The 19748-nt window shown below is 42.3% G+C and overlaps 1 protein-coding gene across 1 annotated transcript; it reads right to left on the reverse strand.

The window, feature by feature from the left end:
* Positions 1-3806: 3806 nt before the first annotated feature.
* CDO1 (cysteine dioxygenase type 1) lies at positions 3807-19219 on the reverse strand. Its single transcript, XM_038402790.2, has 5 exons — positions 18898-19219; positions 13622-13699; positions 10097-10254; positions 7198-7367; positions 3807-4629 (listed from the first exon to the last, which is right to left on the reverse strand). The coding sequence occupies exons 1-5, from the start codon at positions 19074-19076 to the stop codon at positions 4600-4602; spliced, it is 615 nt and encodes a 204-aa protein (XP_038258718.1). The 5' UTR covers positions 19077-19219; the 3' UTR covers positions 3807-4599.
* Between the last annotated feature and the right edge of the window lie 529 nt (positions 19220-19748).

The raw sequence follows: 19748 nt of genomic DNA on the forward strand, positions 1-19748 counted from the left end.
GGAATGCTGACTACAAATATGTTCTTTGTGTTGAGGCACATGTTTGGGGAGTGAAGGGAAGGTTTAATTTTCTGGCTTCTGCTCTGAGGGTTTCCTAAAAAACACATGAGTTAGAATGCCAACATGTGGCACTCAAAGTGAGATTAAAAAAGATTGCATTACTCAGGGGCTTAACCTGAAAGTTGAGCGGGGGCAGCTCAGCAAGATGTGGCTTGTTTTCATAGCAGAGGGAAAACTTCTTCCCACCCAGAGAACATGTTATGCTCATGGTAATTTCATGTACTTTCCCATGCGTCTTACTGAAACACAAGGAGAATCACCGGAGGAAAATAAAATTTTCCACAGAATTTCCATTCTGATGTTGTTTTTCAGGGCTAGAGCAATTACAATTTTGTAATCCTGCAGGGAACAGGTTGGGATAGCTGCATGTTGGAGAAGTGTTTTTTCTACAATGGGAAAAATTATTCCTGTTAGCAAATGTTGTGTTAACTTACATTTTAAGTAACACATTATTAACATGTAACCAGCTGGCTTTTTAAACGTCTTTCTCTACAGTAGGTGCTTAACAACATGTTAAATAAGATGTGTGAGTAAAACAGGTTTCCTAATACACCTCATTTTTTGAGGGTCTACCAGTAGGAAGAGGTAGAACAGTAAATAAGCAGTAGCAGAGACAGACTGAGTACCACTGATGGCTCAGGAGATTAGTAATAATGGGAAACAGCTTTTTGCCATCAGGGCACTGCTTCACATCTGATTTTGAATTGGTAGTGACAAAAAAAAAAATCAGTGCTATCTAATGACTGTAAAATAAGTTGGTGGTCTCAGCCAATTTCTTAATGGATAGTATCCATAACTTCAGGACTGCTGTCAACTTTATTTGCAATCTCATCAGAAAGCCCAAGTATTGAACAGGCATGGGGCATGACCCTGGAGGTGATCAGCACTGATGAAATATTGGCAAGCCAGTGTGGGGAATCTGCTGCTCCAGTTGTCCTTGTTCCGTGGCTAAAGAGGTTATCAGTCCTCACCTTTCTCATGTACAGAACTGGACCTTTCTCATGTACAGAGCCATTTAAGGCTGGATCTTTCTCATATACAGAGCCATTTTAGACTAGGGGGCAGTATGGGATATGTTATTATTATAGCACAATTATAGCAGAATATTATAGCACACCCTAAGAGCAGAACAATACAAAATGAATGCTTTAAAACAACAGAAGTCTCAGAGTAACTGCAGGCAGATCTGCCTGCTTTAAGCTCCGGAAGGCTACATCCTGGCAATACAAACAACTCTTTCCCAGGCTTGGGAGGGGTGTGAAGAAACAATTTAAGAATAAGCTCACAAACAACCTGTACCATTTGTATCCTTGCAGCTCAGGAACAGGCTTTTTTAATAACAAAAAACAAATTGCAGATAATACAGATCTTCGCATTGCTGTTCTGTTGGTTCTCTGCCCCTATGGCAAGCGCAGTGAAAAAACCCAAGTCTTGCTGGAGGGCACAGTTTCATCTGGCACACGTTGTTACTTAGAAATTGAAAACAGAAAAGCAAACGAACAAGTTAAACAGTGCAGAGATTACAACAACTGGTGGAAAGTTACAGTGTTGGCATTTCTGCTTCTCATGGAGGCCAAAGTTGTTGGACTTGTATCCACAAAAATCATACTATTTTTCCTTTTATTTTGTGATTCACCATTTTACTGATCTTCAGCAAATATAAAAATGAAGGCGCAAAGCCACTGAGAAGAAAACAAACAGCAAGATGCCAAGTTATTAGGGACAAGGGGATATCATAATACTTCGCACTGTGTTTTTCATCCATAGGTTTCACAGTGCTTCACAAGGTGAATATTATTAACCCCATTTTACAGCTGGAGAAACGGAGGTACTGAGAGATTAAGTCGTTTGCTCAAGGTTCTACAATGAGTCAGTGGCAGAATTCTGTTCTATGGACTCTCAGGCTAGTGCCCTAGGTACCACTAGAGCCTTATGCGAAGTGAAGAATTTGCACCAGTTTAACTAAATCAATTTTAAACCCCTTACTAAATGCAACGAAACCAGTTTAAACCTTGCTCAGGTAAGTCTTACTTGCATTAGTAAATTGCCAAATTAAGCTAAACCAATTTAGGCAAGGGTTTAACTAATTCAAATGTATTTACATAATAAGTTTGCCTTGGCTTAACTAGATTGATTTTAAAAAATGTAGTTAAACCAGGGCAACTTCTCCTATATAATAGACAAGACCTAGGAAAGACAGAAAGAAAAGATGACAGCAAAAGGGCAAGAGGGGAAGACACCCATAAGACATGATGAAGTCAATCTTTTTAAAAAAGCACAAATGAGCTGGCTCTGCACAGAGGTTACTCTATTGGGCCAGGGTGAAAAGAATCTTTGACCTCCAGTTACTCTGCACACAAACAAATCCTCCCTGTATCTGCAGCTCCTGAGCTGCATTTATTTCCATGACTGCAATACCCCCTCTGTAGGAGAGGAAGGATGGACAGTGGAGCCACATAGGTGAACACCCACTGTTAGCACCCACTCCAAAGACTTTTCTGTGTTTCTGAAGACAAGTTTAAACACTCCTGTTGGAGAGGTGAGATGATGTGGCTCATTTCCTTTGTGAAGAGGCAGAAAGTGCTGTCACATGTGACTTCAGTCCTAGCTCAGGACCACCATTCAGGTTGCAGAGACTTTTTGGAATTTCAGCAGTAATATATCAGGACAGGATACACTTTGGAATCTATTGGAGCCCACAAAAGTATCAGTAAAACTCAGCATTTGAAGTGCCTTTTGCCAGCAGGATCTGCTGCTCCTTTCCCTTCCAATTTTGGACTCAGCATGTTCCTTTAACTTCCTAATGGGTTTCCAAAAGAGGATTCCCTATGTAGACATTCTCCCTGGACTCCTGATTCCCTTTGCTAACATCTTGCAATTACCTCTGGTTTGTTTATTCCATTGGAAACCTAAGATTTACTCCCTCACACCCCTAAGAGATTTACCTGGGTGTTGAATTTACCTGGTGTAATATTTGGTTAGGACTATCGTAAGCACCTGTGGAAATTAGGCACTAAATTCCCATTGATTTATGAAGGGAATTGTTGCCTAACTCCTATCTGCTTTTGAAAATCCTTCCCAAAGTTTCTCCCATCAGATTTTTTTTTTACCCCTGGAAACTTGAAAAAGAGCCAAAGACAGAAAACAGTTTTTAGGCCTATCACAGAGCACATGGTAAATGGCTGCTACTGAGATTCTAAAAATCTCTGTAGTGTTTACTTCCAATAAGGAGGAAGATGTGAAACTCATTAGAAAAAGGTACTGTTAAAATTTTAGATTATTGCCCAGTGAAACATAGTCACTTAAGAAGAAAGTGAAGAGTGCAGTAGAATCTTTATACAGCCTCATTTTCTACTTTTGTTTTTATAAGGAAATTAAGGAAAGGTGTATTTTCACTTAGTGTATCTCATCTTCTCATGTACATGTTAGGTCAGATAAATAAAGAGAGTCTTTCATAGAGGAAGAAAAAAACCAGATCTCACTGATTTTTGGTGCATTTCTGTTTTTATTATAATTATGTTTTGAAAAAACTCCTGTGTATTATAACTTAAAGTTAAGGATGAAATCTTGGAGCCACTGAAATCTATCAAAAAAATCCCATTGGCTTTAATGGGGTCAGGATTTCACAGTAAATTTTAAATGCCTTTGTCTTTTTAACTCCTCTTCTAATAATGGTATTGCCTAGGTAAGATTTAAGAGATATTCATGAGAGATCTACAGAGGATGGAATTAATCATGAGTAATAAGCATTTTTTATATTTTCAGGAAAGAGGCTGCAAACTTTTGAAATTTGTGCTCAAATCCAGTTTTATTTAGGTTTCCCTAAAGGCATTCAGTAGCTACACAACAGAACTCTGGAAACTGGATGTTAGCCATATTAAACATAATTAGTCTGGTTAAAAACCCAGACCTTTGCCCAACTCAGTTAACTTTTCAAACATCATTGTACATGAAGTGCATTATTCCTCCTGTTTAAAAACAGATCTGACAAATTAAATTTAAAAAAAAAATAAAAAATAAAAAATGCATAACTACCAAAATGTTCCAGAGCATTAAAACATAAAAGGTTTAATTAAAAAAAAAACGACAACTGCTGTTACTAGTATCCAATACATTACAAATGGGTACAAATGGTGACTTGAGGCTACAAAGTTTAGATTACTAAATACACTGAGCACACATACCATATAAAAAGACCTATAAAAAGTGTCAAATGCTGTTTAAAACACCTAGTACTGATATTCCCAGTACAGTTTCAAAAGTGGAATTTAGAAGAGGCTAAGATCAGAAAAACAAGGTATTTGATTCTGACTTTACAACAGCCTATGTAAAGGCATCTAACCCCTGCAGCAGCTTATAGCACTATTCATCTTAGGGTCCCATAATCAGTATTCATTCAACATAACTACATATTGCCAGGAAGCTTCCCTACTGTATTTCTATGTACTGGTTATTCAACTATAGCTAGCATCAGCTAGACAATTCTTCTGTCCCTGGTCAAACATTCAGCAGGCCTTAACGCATTAATTCTGGTGCTTCTCAGTTGTTCTCTTGTGACACTGCTGTTGCCTAAAACAAAGAGGAGAGATTCTTTTAAAAGAAAAGACCTGAGTAGATTATGATGCCCCATCTACTTAAGGTATGTATGTGGCCCCCATTACCGTAGTAGCTGGGTGCCTCAATCTTTAATGTATTTATTCTCACAACACTTCTGTGAGAGGGGGAAGTGCTCTTATCCCCATTTTACAGCTAGGGAAGTGAGGAAGAGAAAGACCATATGATTTGATGTGACCTTGGATATGTCCATGGCAGAACAGGGAATTTAACTCTGGTCTCCTGAACCTGACTCGTGCCCTATCCACACCAGACCATCCTTCCTCTCAGACCTATTGAATCAAGCTTGATCCTGTCAGCAAAATTAGACCACCAGTTTAGTGGGGATGGGAGGTGAGAATCATCTAACTGCACTTGCACATAAATGCCTACTAGCAAAAAACATGATGATGTTCTATACCTATCAGAGGGCAGGATCAAGCTTTTGGGATTTTTCTTGGCAAGCAAGTTCTCTATATTAATATCGTGGTATAAATACACAGTAGCATTCACAAAGTGCACTCTAGATCCATATAGTTTTCTTTAACTAAGCATATAGCAGGCTACTTTCTGGGGGAAAGTCACTGGTAAGTTAACTGATTAACACTGAGAAAACAGGGTTTCAGTGTTTGGCATGTACAACTGGGTGCAGGTGCACACAGAATTACTGAATAATTGACCAATTAGCTTTAAAAACCCTCCAGCACAACTAGATTCTTCTATTAAACCCTAGCTAAACATTTAATGACAACTTATTGAAAAGTACATCAGGAGTTTACTTGCACATTTTGTTTAGTTTGAATGAAAAGGAAAGCTAACAGAAAGTGTTGCCTGTTTATAATATTTAGATTTTCACGTAGATTTTCTTGTTCCTAAGAAAACATACATAAACTTTGCACTATCCTTTGTTTTTTAACCTCTCCTCCCATCTTGCACTTTCCTGCCTCCCCATGTGCCTTTGAGACCTGGTAAACAGCAAAAGACTGTGTCCATTTCCAATGAGCTTTCCAGAAACCCTCACTGAAGTCAAAAGTTTTTTTGAAGCATGCAGTCATTTGAGACAGCTGTATGGCCAAACCCAGGTTCCATCCAGCCCCCATTTACCAGTTGCAGTTACTGGAACTAAGTGGAGACATCCAATGACTAAGATTTTTCCCACTCAAAAATCAGATAAAACTTCCCATCATAGGTACAAAAGTTGCCAGTTGCTACAGAACAAGAACAGGAAAATATTTGAAGTTCAAATAGCTAGTTTCTAAATATTTCACTTATCTTACACACACAAACAAACCAAGACTTCCTCTCAGGTAAATTTTTTTTTTAAAGAAAGAAAACACAAGCAGCAATAATCTTGAATTTTTATTCTCATGTGACTGTGCTATTCAACATTTATCTTGTTTCTTCTGAATGATAAGGACTGGAAGGAGTTTAGTTGTCTGGAGGACTTTCACACGTGTAAAGTTTACAGTTTGGGTGCTTTAATGTGAAATGCTGCAAAGAAGCACAGCTATTTGCATTGTGCTTGTTGGACTGGAGGGATTTTGCCCATTATACATAAAGCCTTAGCTAAACCTCACCTACTAAAGGCTTGATCACTTATGTCCTACTAGTCCATCAGTGAGAGTTAAGAGTGCTCAGTACCTCTCAGCATCAAGCCCTCTGAACATCCAGTCCAGCCATGGGCTATCCTAAACAAGGTCCTGAAGATCTGCCCCATTTCTTCACCATTAAGCAGCTTTCCTCCTATAAAGGTCCTAAATTGTGGCCAGGTTTAGACACATTAAAGAGTTCCAGAGGGAAGCCCACCAACTACCACTCCCAGTCCTGGTACTAAGAGCTCCAGACAGAGACGAACACGGCATTGGTGCTGTGCCACTAAGCAGACCAACCTTGCTCAGGGAGTCTGCATTTCACAGTTTGTTTTTTAAAAATGTCATGACACTGTATCAGTTTTTGTTGTCAACAAGTTACAGGGAGAAAACAATTTGGACTTGAAATGTGAAACTGCTTAGCCCAGCAGCACCCTCAACGCCTTTTGCTATCAAGGGGAGCTGATGGCTTCTCTGTACTTCATAAGATTGGACCTTTTTTTTGTTTGGGGAGCAGGGGGCAGATGGATGAGCAGAGCCAGTAATACCTAAATCCGATTGCAGTTTGGACAAATGACACTGCCCCATCTGTGAAATGGAGATAATCCTTGCCTGCCTCCTAGGGATGCTGTGAGAATAATATTTGTACCATGCTTTGAAGAGGCAAAGGAAGAACTTCAGTGTGTGTGCAAAGTAGCATTTTAAAAACTGTGTGTAAAGGGAAACTTAAAGTTGACACCAAAACTGAGTTTCCTTTTGAAATGTGTTTCATCTCTATCCTAAAAATGACCAGACAGTCCATAACAAGAACTGTGCTTGTGTTGGTCAACCCACCAAGAGAGCCAAGGACTGGTTTGCAATGATGGGCAGCAACACAGCAAGCTAGCTCTCTGCTCTGTTCGCATGAGGACACAGGATAGTTGAACATAAAGGGTATTCATTAGCTTGTACTTACACCTGGGGTCCTTTCTCCAAATTGACTATAGAATGTCATTTTGACTTTATGCTTGTGTCCAGTTCTTTGATCAAAGGTGTTACAGCTGTCAAAGGATGGGCTGTACAAGTGCAGACTAACAGCAGACTCTGTGTGGCTTGTGTTCTCCACACGGTGCAGGCCAATGGAGTCTAGACAAGCGAGGACATAAGAGGAAAGGCTACATTAACAGACAGATCTAATGAAAACTGATACCTGCCTGGAAAAGCACCATCTCTAAACCAACAAGACAGCTGGACACACCCACGCTTTCAGGATGAATTTTTAACTCAAAAAAAAGAATTTGAGTTTTACTCTTTAGGAGAGATCCCCAAACTCATTGGGACTTCAGAATGTCTTGCTCTCTAACTTTCCATATATAGAATTTTTTGTTATCTACTATGGTAGAAAGCTTAACAGAAATCTACAGAAGCTTTAGGAAGAGCACATTGTTGGTAATTTATTATCAGCTGCCATTCCCAAATGATACTTTCTTTCCTAGGAGACACTGATGTTCTGAAGATGTTGGATGGAAAATTTGTTTTTCTAAAGAATAAACAAGACATTTCAGCGGAAAACAGGGTTTTGCATTGCTAGTCTTCAGCCTGATAACAAGGACATCAACCATGTTAAGACTGAACTACTTGAATTTCAAGTGTAAATTCCCAGGCAAGGAGACAGTAGCTTTCTTTTACAGTTGTCCATCTTCCAATTACCCTTTCCTATTTGTCTGGGCTTTTATTTAAAGTGACAAATTACCAGAGCATGGCAAACATCCAATCTTCACTGAAACAGCAAAGATAATTGAACAGGTAATAAAACAAGTCACTGCCCACAGTGTGGCTATTATGTTAACAGCACTTTCAGAAAACCAGAGGGCAGAAATAGAGTTCTATAAAATACCCAAAGTATGAACATTAAATCTACCAAAACTCATGTTGATTGAGCATTAAGGAAGAATTTTAAAAACTGCTCAAGAATTCAAGAATTAAAGTTTATGATTCCCAGAGCAAATGCAACTCAGCCCTTTATGCTTATGTAATATCTTATATAATACTCAGCCCTTAATTGTACAATGTAGCCCAGATACTGTTACTGTGGGAACCACTGGTGCATTCCAACTTTGGCACATTTAAAATATACACCTGTACATTTCATTTACACTATTTCATTTAATAAGGGTAAAAATCCCTAAATTTATATTCATGTACTGAGAGATTAAAATCAACTCACTCCCATGAGTTGTCTTATAAGCAAAGTGGAAACACCAAGTAATAGGCACAAAAAGGAACTGCCATGCTACATGGGATATATTCTATGATTCTATGATTCTTTCTGCATCAGCACCATTTATTTGAATGTGCAGATATCCGGATAGAAACACAAATACCTTAGGGCTTTGTTAAAGAGTTAAGGCAACAAATTGTGAATGGACAGAATTTTATTTTCTGTTACTTTTAAATTGAAATATCCAGCCAGAAACACAGCAGAGGAGGTAGGCCTACAGTTCTCTCAGAGGACTAGTTAGAGGCTTTTTAAAAAATTGCTTTAAAAACAAACAACAACCCAAACAATTTGTGTTTGGAGCATACACACACAAAGTGCAACTGTTTTCTGAACCAGTAAAAAAGACTGACTTCCCAATGCACAGATTGTATTATAAAAAAAAAAAACAACCCTTGACCTCCAATAAAAACCCTGAGCACTTGAACAGAGTTCTCTCTCTTTCCACTTCAGAAAGTTTGGTTCACGAAAATCCACCTCTGGGGTGAGAGCAAGCATAGAAAATAATCAGAAGAAAAAGTTTTCAGGAAGTTTTCAAAGGCACTGGCCTCTGGCTGGCTAGCCAAAAGACTAGCTGTACAGAGGTAAAGTAAATTGTTCAAGCCTTTTGTTTTATTTACAAGCTTCTCACAACAGAAGTAAATATAGAAAACAGCATACAGTGCCTACAGAGAGTTGTATAGAAGCAGTTATACATACTACAGTGTGTCAGAAGTAGTCAAGAAGTCCACCATTTTCATACAATACTGTGCAGTACTTCACATGGCGAGTTGTGCTGAGCACTGCAGGACTGGGCTTTAGTGTACTTTTGTACACAGTGAACAACATTGTTCAACAAAAAAGACCCCTCCACTCTCTACCCCAAGTCAAGATAGGTATGAGTTACTGTGCACTCTAAAAAGCGTAAATACAGAATTCTAAAAGACCAGAGCAACATTCATTTCAATCATTATCCATTCTATTGCTGGCTGTTAGATGTACTGATTGTGTGGGCAATTACTGTTCTACTACAGTTTTGTTCTTAGGCTTTCCATTGTAACTCAAAAGGACTTTACACACCCAAGAGATATTTTCTTCATAAATCCAGAGACATGCTGGGCGGCAAATCAGAAGGGGCGGCACTCCTTTCTCAGTGGCACTTCGGCGGCTGCTTTTTTGTTTTTTGTTTTGTTTTGTTTTGCTTCGCTGCTTGGGGCGGCAAAAAAGGTAGAGCTGGCCCTGGAGACATTTATGAATTTTGGATTTTCATACATGTGATTTGCCTATTGCTTTACATTTTCAACTTCACATCCACGTGTATTTTCAGTCAATCCTGCAAGGCTCTGAGCATTCAGGAGCTGTTGAAGGATCTTAGCTTTTCCTGCAGTATCTTAATCATGAATTTAGATGAATGGGGTTTTTTTAGACTGTTTCAGTTTAAACACAAGTTTGAGGAGAGTCTGAGTCTGCACAGGTGCTGTATACGACAGATTTAGATGAAATACAAGAACCTATAGCTAGACCAGTTTATTAAAGAGTGAACTTTTCAGTTAAGAGTTATAATCATTGATGGGTAGCAATGAAATGGTCATATATGAGACATTAAAAAGAAGCTTACCGTTGATATAGGCACATTGATTTTCCCCCAAAACTCGTTCTGATTTCTTCGTCATTGCTCCAGTCCCTTTTTTCCCAGGCCACTCAAACAGAGTCTCTTTTAGATTCCCCTGAAGGATCTTCATAAAGCAGTGTGAATCAGTGTGATCATGAATACTGCTATAGAAACACAGAATAGCTGAACTCAGTGTGATGTATACATTTAATACCACCTACTACAAATATAACAGACTACTCCTGGGGGAATTCTGCGCCAAAAAATTAAAAATTCTATGCACAATATTTTAAAAATATGCATATTTTATTTGTCAAAATAACACAATATAGTCATGCTAGTTTCAAGTATTTTGGTAATTTATTTCAAAATAGCTGTAAGCAAGTATGTCTGTAACAATACAGACAACAAAAAATATTCCAGAAATGTATTTTGACAAATAGATTCCTTATTAGGCATATTAATACAGAACTTTGATTCATAATTCATGTAAATTACAAAACAGAAACATATTTCCCACACCCCTCAGAAACAGTGCAAAGGCTTGGGGGAATCTGAGGTAACAGAGGAGCTGAGGGATAGGGAAGTAATTGCTAGGAAGGAGCCTAGGAGTGAACCTGGAGGGTTGCTGGGTCTGGGTGGAAGAAATATGGAACAGGGTTTTTCTTGGGGGGGGGATTTTTAGGGAGGTGGGGAGCATCTCCCATGCAGAGCCTGGATGACTCCTCGCTTCTCCCATTCAGTCAGGCACATCTTCTCCTGTCCCCATGTGTCCCTACACCTGCCCCCTATCCCCATGTGCCCCTGCATTCCCACTCAGCCACCTGCATCCTCCATCCCCATATAGCCCAGCACCCTCACTCAGCCATCCCCTCTGCTCCCCATCCCCATGTGGTCCAGCACCCCTGCTCCCATTTAGCTCCTGCCCCAGTCTGTTCCCCGGACTAGCCCTTCTGAACTCTCATCTATGTGACCCTCCCAGAAGCTCCCTGTGCCCTGCTCTATCCATCCCCCCCATATCCCGGACCTCCTCACCTGGCCCTGTGGGCAGGGCGCTGTGAGGAAAGCTGCTCCTCATCCTCCCTATCCACAGCTGGCTGCGAGCCAGCTGCCCTCTGTTCTGGCACCACAACAGCCCCGATGGGCATTATTTTCTACTGAGAAAAAAGTCTGTGGGGGACATGAATTCTGCATGTGCGCAGTGGCAAAGAATTCCCCCAGAAGAAGCAGACACTATGGTGTATTGTAGAGGTATAACAGTACGTGCAGGACATGAATGTTATTGCACACTTGTCACATTATCAGAACACCAGCAAATCTCAAAGAAACATTTACTGTGAAAGATACGCAATAAAGGCTGATGTATTAGAAAGCTATTACAATAACTTAACAACAAATACAGGTGTTGGAAAATTTAGCAGATAACTACTAGCTGAAGGATTAACCATACTAGCCAGAAGTAAACACAAAAGAAAAGTCTAGGTAACACACCCTGGCTGTTGAGAAACAAGAGGGCACTTTCCATGGACTTTGCTTGGGGGTTCTATCTTTCCTATCAGTTACAGTCTAGGAATAAACTTGAAACTCCACCCCAATATTTGGGAGAGGGAGCTTTCTACTTCTTCTCCATCTTCAGGGCTTCTTTGCTGCTGTGATGGATGTGAGGTACACAGGAGAAAGGAAGTTTCAGTGCTTCCCACTGGATTTAATAGCAACAATTAAACTGACCAGACAGAGCTGTTCATTTCACTTTGCTGTTGTTGGCAAAGCTGTGAGCAGCAGCAGGAGCACTGGTGCAGGCTGGCTACCTACTCAGGAATACATTTGAATTGCTATACTTGCAGCCGTAAGGGCTAGAAATGTAGTTAAAAAGAAATTAAAGCTTCACTGCTGCAGAAGTTGATGGCTTCCTACTCACTCAGGCAAGTGGATTTTTTGACCCCAATGTACAAGGCTAATCAAGCTTCAATCTAGAATATCATGGATTTAAGTGTTATACACAACAAATGTTCCAATCCAAACAGAAGTTATATTGCTGTTGACTTGCAAAAAGCAGGGATTTTTTTTAAGTGGGCAAGTTCATGAATGCCATGTAGTCACTCCCTCAACAGTTTCTCTTCCAGTTAATCATGTTAACAATTTTATTCTGCTTACATAGGGAGTGAAAACAAGTTGTGGTATCACTTTAGTCACCAGCAGATGCTTGTCCAAATCATAAACCAGTACGCCATTTGACAATAATTTTAGTCTCTTCTCAGAAAAGACCCTATACTAAACAGCTGGTGGGCTGCAGATCTAGACTGCCCTCTTACATCTGTTTGGGGAAGCCTGGCACCATCCCAAATTAGACCTGACAATGTTAATTCATTTTCACATCTAAAGCAAACAATTATAGTTTTTCTGCTTAAATGCAGGGCCAGTGATTATGTGACAAAAAATTACAGGCTATAACTTTTTTTGGTTAGCCAACCAAGTTGTGAAAGAACCTCAGAGAGACAGATCCTGCCCCCATGCCTGCTGGCACATAAAACCACCCAATAAGCAACAGTCCTGGCATGGTTCAGCACTGCAGAAGACGCAGACTATACAGAATATATAGAGGAAGTCTGAAACTCCTGCATACTATAGAAGAAAGCTCTGCAGGGGTCTTCAGTGGCACTATGACAGTGATTCTCAAACTTTTGTACTGGTGACCCCTTTCACACAGAACGCCTCTGACTGCAACCCCCCCTTATAAATAAAAAACACCTTTTTATATATTTAACACCATTATACATGCTGGAGGCAAAGCAGGGTTTGGGGTGGAGGCTGACAGCTCGCGAGCCCCCACATAATAACCTCACGACCCCCTGAAGGGTCCCAACCCCCAGTTTGAGAACCCCTGCACTATGACTATGCAGATCCACCAGTCGATGCCCCCATACATCCCACATAGACTGGTCACAGCAGCTGTTGTCCCTTTATCATTGTGATAGCAACCACAAAGTGGCCTTGTTATACAGTAGCGTAGGGTTGGGAGAGTCCATTCCTTCCCACACTCCAAACTCATTTTCTCGTTTTCTCAGACTGGCCACACAGACCAGGATTTAAACTATATAGGTGTAATAGAAGCAAAAGCTTTTATAGCCTCTAATACATGGGCCTGATCCTGCAGTTCTAATCAGGCAGAACTCCTATAAAGCAACTGCAGTTTTACAAAAGACTGCAAGATCCAGCTCTGTAACTGTAAGGTTAAAAAAGCTCAATGGACAAAACAGAAGCTTAGATTTGGTGGAAGACTGAAAACCACAGAAATGCCCTAAAATCATGAGATACACAATTTACAAAATTAACCCTTTGGCATAGTCATCCTGATTATTACTACTTATTTTGTTTGTAGTTATCAGTTAACCACCCTCTACCCATTAATGCTTGTGAGGAAGATGGTTTGTCTCTTATTACAGGACAATGACACACAGTAGTACCCAGACCAAATGAAAAATACTATAGCTTTATTTCTATCTGCAGGTATCAAGCTGTTTGGATACAAACCTGCCATGTCCTTCACCCCAGCATAAGATCATCAAGTTGAACTTTCCATTTCCTTTATCCACAAGATTTCTTGTGTACCTAAAATTGAAAACATCTGTGGTTTTTAAAAATATATGTGTGTGCATATAAAGAAACAACAGGGAATATAAACATGGTTAGTGGCAGCCTATATTACAAGGTCTCTTAGCTTTGGAAAGCAAATTATATGCACAGAAAGTGAAATGGAATTTTTAAATGGTTTTTGCCACTGCACTTTTTCAGGTTGGAAAAAAACCAGACATACAACTACGCTTGATAACATCAGGAAAGCTTTTAAATTAAATCTAGTAATGAGGGTTGGACGTATGTATCTGAAACTGAAGAAGAAGAGAAAATCTAATATAAATAGTTGCTGAATGAGATCATTTCAACAGCAGGCTTTCTAATTAGAAACAGAGTACTGCAACAAAGAAAAGAAATGCATACATTTTTCTACAGTTCACTTTCAAATATTCTTGGTTTTTCTTTCGGTGACTGCATTCTTTTGCATTGGGCAAAGATTTTTGAAGTTTAGGGGTTACCACATATGGTAAAACTGCTGCTTTTCTGGACTATTCTGGTTTTTTGAACTTGTAATTTTTTTGTACGTCTGAAAACCAATACCAACACAGTAATTTCTGTCAAACAGCTACACCCAAAACAAAGCTCGGAAGAGCAGAAGATACTAAAAAAGTTTCCTATATTAAATCAAACAAAAAGAAAAGCAGAAAAGGCTTGCTTTTTACATACATGTTATTCATGTGGTTAATCAAGGGTATGTTCCATTCTCAGGGCTTGAGGGCCTCCTGTCCCTAAATAATACAGGTGATTTCATCCTCTGATTCCTAACTGAAGGCCTAATCCTGCAAGCTCGCACATGAGTAGCCTCATTGATTTCAATGGGGTTACTGACAGTGTGAAAAGTGAAGCATATGCTTATACCTTTGCAGGCCCGAGGCCTTAAGTAGTATGAGAGTCCCTAACAAAAAGTGTCCCTCTGCCGCAGCCACTAGTAACTGGTGGGAGATTCTCACCTGGCGCGCAGAAGAAGTTTTTCTGTTTGTGTTAACTGGCTGTTTGTTTTGCCTAATCTGCTATTTTCCCAAAAGATATCCCTCTATTGTATTCTGTCAAAACAGCATGGTGGTAACAAATTATTTTCAGTTCATCCCACATATGCTGCTTTAACTGAATCATAAAGTTAGTTTCTGCATTTCATCTCATTCCAGCTTTAGTTTCTTCACTATTTTTAATTTTAATTTTTATATAAAAGTTCTCTTCTATATGACATCACAATACAAGTTTTGTCTGATTAAACATGTCACAATCTGTCATTTCTGCACAGCATGGGTGGCTGACTACACATACATCTAGTGTTACAATGCTTATATCAGAACACAAGTTTTGAGGTTTGTTCTGAATGGGGAAAAAAGTCAAACTGAGAAAAAAGGAGTTTATTTTTTAATCCAGTATAACGCATCCACGATAAAGAGAAAAATAAAATTTTTTTTTAGAAGTGTAGAAATAATGTATGTTTGAGTTACAATGGAAAGACACCAGCTGCAAGGGGAAAATCAATATTTAGAAAAGTAACAATTACTGTTAAGCCTGAACTGATATTGTACTTTCTTCTCTGCTAAAGCAAGAATATGATAGAAGAAAAACCTAGTCCGATGATATCAGAGGGGGCTGAGGGAAAGGAATCAAACAAAGTGAAGAAGGGACAACATGGTACTTCTCACAGCCTGTCAATAGGATATTGTGCACACCCCCAAGCGTTCAATGAAACTAGATCCCACACTTTAAGGTGACGTGTTTTCCCCCCATCCAAGATTTAGTAACCCTCCTGACACACTTAAATGTAGAGCTGGGCAGGAAATGGTTTTCCCGTCCAACAAATATTTTCAAGAATGCAAGTTTTCCGGTTCCGCATCAAGATGAAACTGAGACCTTTAACAGCTTTTCACAAGAAACCAGAGAGAGAGACATACCCACTCCAAAACAGCCAAAAGTCAGCTGTAAGTAAGACATAATCAGGCAAGTTCTCTCTGGTCATCATATTAAAGGGAAGGATGTCCTTGAGGTTAAGGTATGGGAGTGGGACACAGATGATGTAGAGTCTATTCCAGGTTCTGACAGAGACTGTCTCTGTGAATCTGGAGAAATCACTCAGGGTAGGTTTATCTTGGGAATTTTCATTACTCTTTTCCCACTGTCTAGCCCTAGTCCATGTCCTTCCAATGGTAATAGCGTTTAGTATAAACCATATTTGGGTGCCAGCTGACACAGTGGTAGAATCCCCTGTACTCTATCTACACCTGCCCTTCCACTAGTGGAGCTCAAGGATGCTGGGCTGAGTGCGAGTGTAGCTGAGTCTGTAACTCAGTTTCTCACCTGCAAACTGTGGATAATACTTGCCCTACCTTGCAGGGGTGGCATGAGGACAACTTCATGAATGTCCGGAGGCGGGAGGGGCATTGATGAACACTGCAGAAAATCCTATAAATTAGGGTGACCATATTTCCCAAAGGAAAAATGGGACATCGCATGGTGCTAGCCCGAGGCCCTCTGTTGCCCCCCCATGTGGGGCTGGCCCGAGCCGATAGATGAGCCCTGCCTCCCCCACCCCTCAGCTGGTGTCACTGTTCACTCATGCCCTGCCCACATCTGAGCCCTGCCTCTCCCTCCCACCCTCACGAAGCTGGCATTGCCACTCACCCCCTGCACCCCACTTTTTGACAAAAGTGGCATTTGTCCCGCTTGCTTTTGCCAACTGATCACCAGTTGGGACAAATGTCTAAGTTACTTTTGCCAGAAAAGTCAGGACAGCCGGAACAGGGCTGTCCTGGCCCAAACAGGATGTCTGGGCACCCCTACCCTAAACAGATGGTCATACATAAGCTCAGCTCTAATGTTTGTCTATTATCTTGGTAATTAGCCAGGATGGGAGAAATTGGGGGGTTGGGGGGTGAGAATGAATCTAAGCTCCTGCATTAGGACCCTGCCCATGCACTCAGGTCTGCCCATTGACTTCATACTCTTCTACACACGGGGACCCCAGGCTAATGCCTAGAGCTCCCCGCTCAACTCTCCCCCCATTTCTTAGACTGGAGAGCGGCTGCACAGTGCAACTTTCGAGCCACAGTCCATGTCCTTCCCATGGTAATAGTGTTTAGTATAAATAGTGTCCGGGTGCCAGCTGCAGCACAGGGCAAACAATCATAAAATATCAGGGTTGGCAGGGAGCTCAGGAGGTCATCTAGTCCAACCCCCTGCTCAAAGCAGGACCAATCCCCAATTTTGGGCCCAGATCCCTAAATGGCCCCCTCAAAGATTGAACTCACAACCCTATTTTTAGCAGGCCAATGCTCAAACCACTGAGCTATCCCTCCCCCCAACAATCTGCGCCAGGTCCCGGCAAGTGATGCCCAGGAGCCCACGGGGCAGAGCCTGCCCCTGGCCCTGACCCCTTCCAGCTTCATCAGGCTAGACAGCGAGCCCCGGCCAGCCAGGCAGCCACGTAGTTCACTGACTTGGACCGGCTCTGATTTGGCCAGCGCCCCGGGGCGTCGCTGAGGGGCAGCTCTGATTGGCTGCCGGAGCCCCGCCCCTGGCCCTACCTCTGAACAGCCCTTTGCCGGCCAGCGCGGCGACCCGCAAAGCAACTGGTGGGGAAGGGCGGGAGAACTGGAGAGCGCCCCCCCTCCCCCTCCCCCGCCCGGATTGCGTAGGGATTCGCCGCCCGCGGAGCACAAGGAGCTGAGGGAAAGGCGGAGGGCTGCGCACGCGCGCTGCAGCACCCCCGGGAGCGCGCGGCGTGCGGGGAAGGGCCCAGGGAGGATCGCGAGGGAGCCCCCCGCGCACCGCGCGCAGGGTGGAAAGGAGGCGTGCACAGGAAGCGGAGCGCGGGCCGAGAAAGAGCAGAATGGCGCGGGAAACGCCACCCCAACCCCGTGCAGGGCGGCAGAGGAGGCGCGCCTGGGAAACGCCGCTGGGGGTGGCGGGCTAGCGTTGAGAGAGGGGTTGCGACGGCCGGGACCCGTTGGTTTGGGGTTGGGGGGCGGAGGGAGAAGAGGAGTTTTTGCAAAACGAAAGCCGAGGCGGAGGACGGGCGCTGAGTCGGCTTTATTTCAAACAACTCGACGCCCAACCGAGGCCGCCCGAGCTCCGCCAGCCCGCCCCCTAACTTTGGTCGGGGATTGGGTGGCTTTGAGCAAGCGCTTTCACGGCCCTCCCCTTAGCGAGTCGCCGCCCCAGTCCCCGGTGAATAACTGGCGCTGCGGGCAGCGTTACGGAGCAGGCGAGATTAGCCACGGCCCCCTTCCCGCGGCGCGGCGCGGCGCGCTCCAGCCCTGAATACCCGCTTCGTGGAGCCTGGAAAGTACCGAGCTAAGCTGAGTTAGTCTCCTGCCGCGGATCAGTCTGGGCAACTTGCCCAGATCTTTTCTCTGGGTTCTTAGTTTCTGAGCTGTTTCCAGGAGCCTGGCTCCACGCTGAATTTGCAGACGGTTCCACACTTGGGGAAGCGCCTCCTCCCATCCGTCACCTCCTAAAACATCTTTGCTATTCGTATGAAAACCACGCATCTGGAGACCAGTTAGAGCTGCGGGGAGCGGTCTAGGAAAAGCACGGAGTGTACTAGCTTTAGCAGACAGTAAAATAAAGAATAAAAGCCACGTGCATCTACAGCAGATTCTTACCCGCCGCTGTACCTAACTAAAATGATCGCAACAGTATAAGCAGTGGTGAGGATACAGTCCTGTTATCCAGCCCTTACAGTAACTCTTCATCATTGTTGTGTATTCCAACCATTTTCTTTATTTTACAGTCTATTACAATTAAGTTTACCCCGAGATGCCAGTTGCCTCCTTCACCCAGATGTCACGTTATGTAGATTCCAACTATTAGCACACCAGATGGTTGCAAAGATGACGACTCCTCTAATTCCTCAAACCGATTCTAAAAGATATTTGGAGAGAATGCTTCCATAGCTTCATATATGCATGCACACATGAACTACTTCAGTTTAATTCAGGCTTCGTGGAAACTGGTCATACTTAGACTTCACATTCCATTCCTCTGAGCTCTGCTAATTTCACTTTATTTAAACCCCCCCACAAAAACAGCACAAACGACGTCCCTCATTTCCCGCTAGGTGTGTTTGTCTGTCTTGCTTGCTGCGCTGTTCATTTACTATTTAGACAGGCTCCTTTTTGAGTTACCACCCTTTGCACTGAAATAAGAAGTGCTGACTTTACCTGTATTGGTCAAATTGGGCATATTTCATCCACTCCACAGGGTTGCTCTCATACGATTCCATTAAGGCTTGCACTTCTTCTACACTGACTTTATCACTAGAAAATAAGTGATGCAGGATCTGGATCAGTTCCTGTAAAGTCTGCGCTTTCCACACTTCTGTTTGCACCGGCTGCTCCATGATACACTTCCACACAACCGGCTGCAAGCAGCAAAATTGCTTGTGCTTGGACAAGCAGATTCACCTTCCCCTTCCTAGCAAACAACAAATTTTCTCGCAGCTTGGTGCTGCCTCTATTTATGCTCCTGAAGTTACAGTGGGAATGTACCAACTACCCAAAGAGGGTGGGAGGGAAGTTCACAAAACTGATTAGTGAGCTATGGGATCCTGGGTTATGCAAACAGAAAGAACCTCCTCTCCCTCCTGACAAAGAGTTCAGGTATGGCTTCTTAGAGTTCCCTCTCCTTTAGTATGGGAAGGTTGCACTTCTTCATTCTAGTGTTTTGCCCCACTCCCAGCCATTTTTAAAGTGCATTTGAATCTCTTCTTTAAGTGCCAGACTCTGTAGCAGCTAGAAAGCCCCAGCCCTGCATGCTCAAGGGAAAAAGTAGGAACATTAAAAAATAAGTCATGAATGGTCCCCACTCTAATCCATCTAATCTGTCTGCGTAGGGTAGTAAAGTATGCATCACCATATTATCTATCTCAAGAGGTTTGCATTGCTTCACCTCATGAAGTACCGAAGTATCCCTCCTTCTCACACAACACAGCTTCAGAATGACCCCTTCTCTCCCCACAGCATACTCACCAACCCCGTTCAGCCTCTCCCCTGCCCCTTAATAGGGGACTCCT

This window comes from Dermochelys coriacea, chromosome 5 (assembly GCF_009764565.3).
Source record: "Dermochelys coriacea isolate rDerCor1 chromosome 5, rDerCor1.pri.v4, whole genome shotgun sequence".
Classification (NCBI taxonomy): Eukaryota; Metazoa; Chordata; order Testudines; family Dermochelyidae; genus Dermochelys; species Dermochelys coriacea.

Coding starts and splice junctions, on each gene's coding strand:
- CDO1 (XM_038402790.2), bottom strand. CDS start 19,076: ATGGAGCAGCCGGTGCAAACAGAAGTGTGGAAAGCGCAGACTTTACAG. Junction 10,255..13,621: donor TGGGGTGAAGGACATGGCAG/GTTTGTATCCAA, acceptor GTGTTTCTATAG/CAGTATTCATGATCACACTG. Junction 7,368..10,096: donor TCAATGTGCCTATATCAACG/GTAAGCTTCTTT, acceptor TCGCTTGTCTAG/ACTCCATTGGCCTGCACCGT.